The sequence below is a fragment of the Carica papaya genome, chromosome 6 (assembly GCF_054855325.1).
Source record: "Carica papaya isolate Zhongbai chromosome 6, ASM5485532v1, whole genome shotgun sequence".
Taxonomy (NCBI): Eukaryota; Viridiplantae; Streptophyta; class Magnoliopsida; order Brassicales; family Caricaceae; genus Carica; species Carica papaya.
The window spans coordinates 251,835-259,021 of NC_142314.1; the positions used below are offsets into that span (position 1 = coordinate 251,835).

Genomic DNA, 7,187 nt, shown 5'->3' on the forward strand with positions numbered 1-7,187 from the left:
GATTACATCTTTGATGTAAGAACGGCATGTCCATTCTAGCCTCTAGATTTTAAAGAGTGGGAACTGAGTAGCTATTACCGTATGCATATTGCTATTCCCAAATTTGCAGTTAAGAAAAGGAATATACAGGGTCATAAGGAATTTACAGGGTATTCATATCTAAATTTGGTTAAGTCTCGACTGCAATTATTTAAGATCATGAATTTTTTTGTGCCAGATTTAACATCACCATGCCCCATGTCCATAACCAGTTTATCTTCCAAAGAGAAATTTCCGCCCTTGTCCCTGGCTATATGACATCTTTCAACCTTTTGATCTCAAGCTTTCTGAGGTTGTCACGGCCAAGGGTGCAGCTATGAAAGCAAATCAACTGTTCTGATTTCTGTAGTTCCAGCCCAAGTAAAAAATAGATAAAAATAAAAATAAAAAGAACTCGCAGCTAAAAATAATGTAGAAGCAATTTACAACAATCACATGTGCCTGCTATCTCGTTGTTGCTAATCTAAGCATCCACCGGTAAACCTACCTCTCCAAACAGACCCATAATTTCATATTACAGAAGCTACAGACTTTTGCACATACACTAGCTAATTGGTTACACCAGAAGACATTTACTTGGTCTTACAAAAACTATAAACATCTGGCAAATTCAAAATTCCAGGCCATTTAACTTGTCATTCCTGAGCAGTTTCTGACCAGACTACAAACCAGGCAAATGCTGAGCAAAAATATCTTGGTAAGGGAAGACACTGATATCACCTGCTCTTAAGATTTATAGGCGGCCATCTGAATTTGTAAATACAATCTTGCTTTCGGATTGGTAGAGACAAAACTAGGTTGATCCAACTTTTATCCTCTGGAGGACCTTCCAAGATTTGGCTGGATAAAAGATACAAGGGATTAAAATGAAACTAAATGTTCTACATTGCCAAGAAAAACTTTCCATGGAAAGAAAGAAAAAACACAAGCCCAAACAACAGCAACAAATTCAAGAAGCAAGAGAACTTACCTTGTAAAACTGGTAACATATTATCAGTTGTATTAAAAATGGATAAAACTCTATTCACAACGACTCTGAGTAGAGACTACTTTGTTCCAACAGAAGAAAGTTGTTCGGGACCTGAAGGTTGAACTGAACTTCCTGACACAGTTGCAGACACCAGTGGATTAGAAGTTGGAGGTAATGTCCCTGTGGGCCTTGACATTGATGGCCTCTGGGACATCAGGCCCATAGGGGGCTTTGGAACTGAGTTAGCAAAGTTTGTAGCAATTCTGTTGGTTGCTAATGATGGTGGCATTGCTCTAGATGATGAAGCTGGTATGCCTAGTCGGGCTGCTATTATCTGTGCCCTTTCATGGTAAAGCCTTTGCCGGGATCTGTCTAACTGCTCCCTTACCCTCATCATCACACTATCCATGTCATTGAAGAAAGCCAACTTGGTTTCCAGCTTATGCAACTTCAAGAGATGGAACCCTCAAAGAAGTTAGTTTATGAGCTTAAGCATAAAAAACCAACTGAAAACCAACTATAGATATGAGACTACCTGCTTCTCTATAAGTGATGAAGCAAGTTGTCGGATTTGGTCCTCTTCCTGATCTGCAAGAAGTTTTGCCTTCACTGCTGCAGCTGAGAGCGCAGAAACTGCAGCACACTTTATTTTGCCAACAAGATGGTCATCTTTTGTCCCTTCATCATCATCTTTGTCTTTTTTGCCATCTCCATTTTGATCCTCACCTGCAAGTTCAAGGACAAGAGATACTTAGAATAGATGTCTCATGCAAGTAACAGTTTTATTTAACCCAACCTTGTAACTTAATGCATGGCTAAAGCATATCTGAAAAAAAAACCCTACAAATATACTAAATTAGAAATTCACTCTCCTGGACCATGATTCAAGTACACCAGGCATTAATCCAAAGCTTTGGATACCATAGTTACTTTCTTTTGCATGCTCTTTCATAAAATTGAGTCATGTATATGTGACAACATTGTATTCCCAGAACCTATGACAATAACATTGGCTCTCTACCGTAAATTTCACCTCCCAAATTTAACAAGACAGACTCAGAGAGAAAGAGAAAAACCTGCTGCTGCTCCATTTTCAACAGGTGAATTAGATGAAACTGGTTGCTGAGACAGCACCATTTCAACATCCTTTGCCACCTCTGTCTGTTGACAGGACTCATGTCCAACTGTTGTAACGGGCTCCTGAGGTTCATTCTTCTCTGGGCTCTCTGCCATTACTGCATCTTTCCCTCCCTCAGCATGCTGAGAGGCTTCTCCAACTGAGTTTGATGTGTGTAGTTCATACTGTTCATTCTTATCTGCAGGAAAACAGTCAGATGGTACATTTACATCCTTTGCTGGCTCTACAGGCTGTGACAGCTCCTCTGCCAAAGTTTCGCTTACAGGCTCTTGCAAAGAACTTTCAGGAACTTCTGTTGCTAAATTGTTTTGTTCCTTTACAGTACTTGGTTGTTGGTCCTCTGGAAGCTTCACGTTCATTGATTCTTTCAAATTACCATGACTGTCTTCCTCGTGAGTAGTTTTTCTCCCTTCTTTTGAAGCATTTACCATTACAGTGGATTCATCAATGGTAGAGACTGAAGCTTCATTTCCTTCTGTAACAGAATCTTCATCTTTTTTGTCACCGTGATTATTTGCTGAATCTTTGTCATCCAAAACTGAGGCAGAGATATCCTCTTTATTGTTTTTGTCTTCAGGTTTCTCATATTTATTAGCATTCTCACTACACATCTCAGCGATAGCACTGCAAATCAGACTTGACACTCACAATCTGCCACAGTAATATAAGTACCACACAAGTTAACATACCTCTCAGAACCTGATGGTTCCTTAATATCATTTGGTGGATCCTCCAACAGAAAAGAGTGTCTTGCAGCCAGCTGCAAGCCAGGAGAATTGCCAGAAATGGATTTTAAGGACGCACGAGCTGAAACAGCAGCAACATCGCAGCCCACTAATTTTGCCAGAAAAGCTGCCTGTAGAGATAAAGTAAGATCTAGCACATCAGAAATAGAGATAAAAATAAATTTAAACTTGGAATTCCATTGTCATATTTTTCCTTGATAAGCATCCAAAGAAAGGTACAATATCTTTGTGTCCAAACATGCAACTTACCAGTGTCATTACTGGATTTCCTACATCCGCAAAGGAATGAGGGCGATCAGCATTTAGAGGATAGCCAACAGCTTCAAATGCTTCTTTAAGAGCCATCAGTGCAAGGTCGTCACTTGTCTGACATCCATCTTTTACTTCATTGGTATCTTTGGATCTTGATGTTTCCTCAACAACTTTCACTTCTATTGTTTCTACAGGTTTTGAGGTTTCCTTACAAACTTTCATTTCACTTGCATTTTCTGGTTTTAGAGTTTCCAGGCAAGTTGACTGACCATCATTAGCAACAGTGTTGCCTTCTGTTGTTTCAGGGACATTTTTAGAGGTGGATGTATTATCATTATTGGTTGCAGATAAGTCTGCAGCTTCTTTAGAAGTGGCATCTTCGTCATCAGCAGAATCAAGAAATGTATCCTCAATAGGCATTTGAACAAAATGCAGTATACACTGAGCTTTTGTTTTTGTGGCAACATGCTCTGCAATCTCATTCCAATTTTCATTATAAAGTTCTAAAGCTTCTAGCAGGAGTAGAGTCTCCTGATCAGTCCACTTCCCACCACTGAAACCAGGAGCCTCAGCAGGCTCCATGAGAATAAAATCGGATGAAGACATATTAGAGCCGAACTTGCCATTATTAAAGCATTCGGTGCATAAGTCAAAATCTGCCTGTTAAAATTAAAATAATTAGAAGAGAGAATATACATGAAAATTTGATTCATAAATCAACAAATAACAAGAAGTTTCTAACTACAGTATGACTTTGTCACCTTGATGAAATAAGTTTTTCACAGATGACTTGCTTGTTGCTGATAAATAGCAGATTTAAGGCATTGCAGATGCTCAAGACAAATAGTTTTCCAAAAAGAGAAAAATTCAAGATGAATTAAGTGCAAGCTAAATTAACTTATCAAATGCATAGCTACATGTGGCCTATGGATTCCATCATGGTTGAAATTTGAAGCTGAAATTTTTTATATAGTTGTTAGTACCTTAGCTTTAGAAAGGCAAGAAATTCATTATGCATCAAGCATACTAGAATTAGAATTCTTTCTCCGCATTGGGAAGGATCTCTTTTACTAATTTTTTAAGGAAAAGTATTATTCTATTCAGAAGTGCATTTTATGCTAAATTATGCTTTGCTTTTCTCACCACAAGCCTCCGTAAAGATGAGAGTTCAAAAATAATAATCAAGAACTGCTAATAACCAAAAAAACTCAAAAACAAGTGGAAATTAATGGAAACTAAAGTCACTTTCATTTCTCACTAATAAACGACCAAAACTCTTTTTCCCCCAATAGAAAGAAACAAAAATAATTTTAAAATTTGCAAATTTTTTCCTTCATAGATACCACGGTATATAATTTCCTACTGAAATACAAAGGAGAAACTACCTGCTTCTGGCAATGGTAGCGCTTGCGAGAACAATCAGCCGAGCAGGAGTTGCAGTGGTATTCAACAGCTGGCCCCTCTTGCTTCACTAACTCTTCAGCAATTGCTGAATCTGGAAACAACCTTGATGGCATAGTGGGAGTTGTGAGGTGAGGCTTAGGAATAACTGGTGTATACTGAATAGCTTCAAAGTGATATAATTTATCAATCAAGGGATCCTTCTTTTCCAAAACATCACAGATAACACCAGCTGAAGCAGAGTCTGCCGACAGAAATGGATGGAAATTAATCAAACCCCAGTAGTCCAAGAACTCCATAACTTCTTGCCTTGCATCCAAGTCCCCAACCTCAAGTTCTGACAAATCTTTCAATTCAATCTGTGTGTTTGGATTTGCATGAAATCTCTTCATGATCCAATTACGTATTTGCATGTAGATATCAGGAGTCCGTGCTTGGGACTTCCCATTAAAGAAAGAAGGTAATGAACGCTCTTCAAGAGGGTGAATCTTTGTCCATGAAAACCAACCTGACAACAGAAAGGAGAAATGCGCAACTAAGAAATTTGCTTCTAAAAACGCATATTTGCCAATTTTCAAAGCCTAATTCTCTTCTCTTGAATCTTGTAAAAAATTTAAGCAAGGAGCTCTGAATAAAAGGCTTGTATGTTTAAAACCCTAACCTCCCTTCCGGTAACAATTAGACAACAATCCTTGATGCTGTCACTACCAAGCTGTGAAACCAATGGACTGTTTGAACCTAGTACAGTATCTAATCAGCTTCCTAAAATATAGCCCCCGTACAGCCTTAAACAACAAAGCATTCCAAAAAAAAAAATTTCTTCCACATCTTTTTTTTTGAGGAACCTCCTGGGAAGTATTTCTGAGCCTTGAAGGCCAAAAAAATGCAAGTAATTGCATAAGTAACTGTAGGAAAGAAAAACTAAAGACTCTAAACTCTCAACAGAAAACATTGAAAAGTAAGCCTTTAATAAGATGCACAAGTATTAGCACAAGAGAAGAGTAAAAAAGAATAGGCTGTTTTGCTGTCTCGTCTCTTTGCTAACTATTTTCATCCACCAAGGGATTACTTGTAACCTCATATTAGCTTAAACATTACATGACAACATGGGTTTCATAAGAGCATTCACAAGAGCATAACCCTTCCTTAAGCTACAAAACAGCAAGAAATCAAGAATTTCCACCCCTTTTTCTATGCTTTCTCCGCAAAGAAACAGACAGCAAGAGGAGAAACAGAAAATAAATTTTGAAAACTTTTCAAATTGACTACACCTAAAAGGCAAAAGAATTCAGCTGAATTGAACTCCAACACCAACAAAACGCCCAAAATGTCCAATTCTTCTCTTTGCCTCGTCCATTTTATCGGCAATCAAACAGACAGTACGAACTAAAAACCTGGAATTTCCACTTTCTTTACTAATTCTAACTTCTCCCTCGCAACCAAGCACAAAAGAACCGACTTTCATATCAAACCACATGCGAATTAAACGTAATGCTAGGGCATTCACAATTTAAAAAGAAATAAATAAACAAATGAATATGATAGGAACTAACCACAATGGTTAGGCACCGCATGCGCACTGCTGTCGCGAGATCTAATAGCTTCAAATTCAGATTCGATCTTAGCCTCCAAAGCCATCCACTCCTCACTTCTCCTGTTCATTGCCTCCTCCTCGCGCTTATAAGCCGCAGCAGCCTTATCCTCCTCCAGCTTGGCGCCGAGAACCGAGTTGGCCGATCCGGAAACCAAGGCCGAACCGGAGGCAAGGTTGTTAGGTGCCTGGCGAGCTCTTGTCAAAGGGCCATTGTGGATCGGAGGGTGAGAGATCAACATCGACTTCTCGCGAGTAATCCGTTTGGAGGACGCGGACGAGGAGTTAGAAGCAGCGAGGGCATTGGATTTTCTCTTTTGGCCCCCGGCGCGGCGCCGGGTAGAAGCTGGCTCCGACGCAGGGGACTCAGCTCCCACCGCAGAGCTCGGCGGCGATAAGATTCCGGCGTCCCGCCGTTTCTCCTCCATGTCGAGTGGCCTTTTCCTTGGCTCCAGAAAGGAGAGAGCTGTTATCAGTGTTGCCGTCGTCAGTAACATCCACCAGGCGCAATAAACCATTTCCGCGGATTGCTACTGCCAATAGAGAAGTTTTTCTCCTTGGACGCCAGGTGTCATCGTTTTATTGGGACACAACGTGAGTTTCCTCTCTGGCAGTAGAATTCTCCTAGCGCGTCAACCCGAATGTTCCTGTGTGGTCGGGACCACGATAAGTTTAATCTGAACCGTCGTTTTTGTTTGAGGAGATTGACTAATGAGTGGAATGTAGAAAGATTGTAATTCACCAAAACAAAATCCTTAAAAACAACAAATGTCAGGTTAGGGATTAACGTTGTACAAGGCAGAACTTTTAAATGCAAAAAAAGCGATCGCATGTATCCGTACAGGGACATTATCCTCTGAAGATTGTGGGTTGGGATATACCTCCAAGTCAAAAGTGGAGAGCGTTATAGAAAGAAGATACAGAAGAGTGAAATTGATCAAATCATAAAAATGGTGTTAGTTTTGATTTGATGGGAAGACTGGTACTTTTGTCCTAAGAACAGCATAGATTATGATTAATGTTCAAATATATATATATATATATACATAT

General features: G+C 39.5%; 1 protein-coding gene across 2 annotated transcripts; it reads right to left on the reverse strand.

Annotated features, from left to right (window-relative positions):
• Nucleotides 1-417: 417 nt before the first annotated feature.
• CHB3 (DNA-binding family protein) lies at nt 418-6,763 on the reverse strand. Of its 2 annotated transcripts, none has more exons than XM_022040986.2 (8): nt 6,100-6,763; nt 4,531-5,054; nt 3,143-3,805; nt 2,837-3,003; nt 2,086-2,771; nt 1,545-1,735; nt 1,010-1,457; nt 418-879 (listed from the first exon to the last, which is right to left on the reverse strand). In XM_022040986.2, exons 1-7 carry the CDS (start codon nt 6,653-6,655, stop codon nt 1,086-1,088), a joined length of 3,159 nt encoding a protein of 1,052 aa, XP_021896678.2. In that variant the 5' UTR covers nt 6,656-6,763; the 3' UTR covers nt 418-879; nt 1,010-1,085. The 2 variants fall into 2 exon arrangements, with proteins under 2 accessions (XP_021896678.2, XP_021896679.2); XM_022040987.2 differs by having other exon boundaries at nt 2,086-2,750; nt 6,100-6,761.
• Between the last annotated feature and the right edge of the window lie 424 nt (nt 6,764-7,187).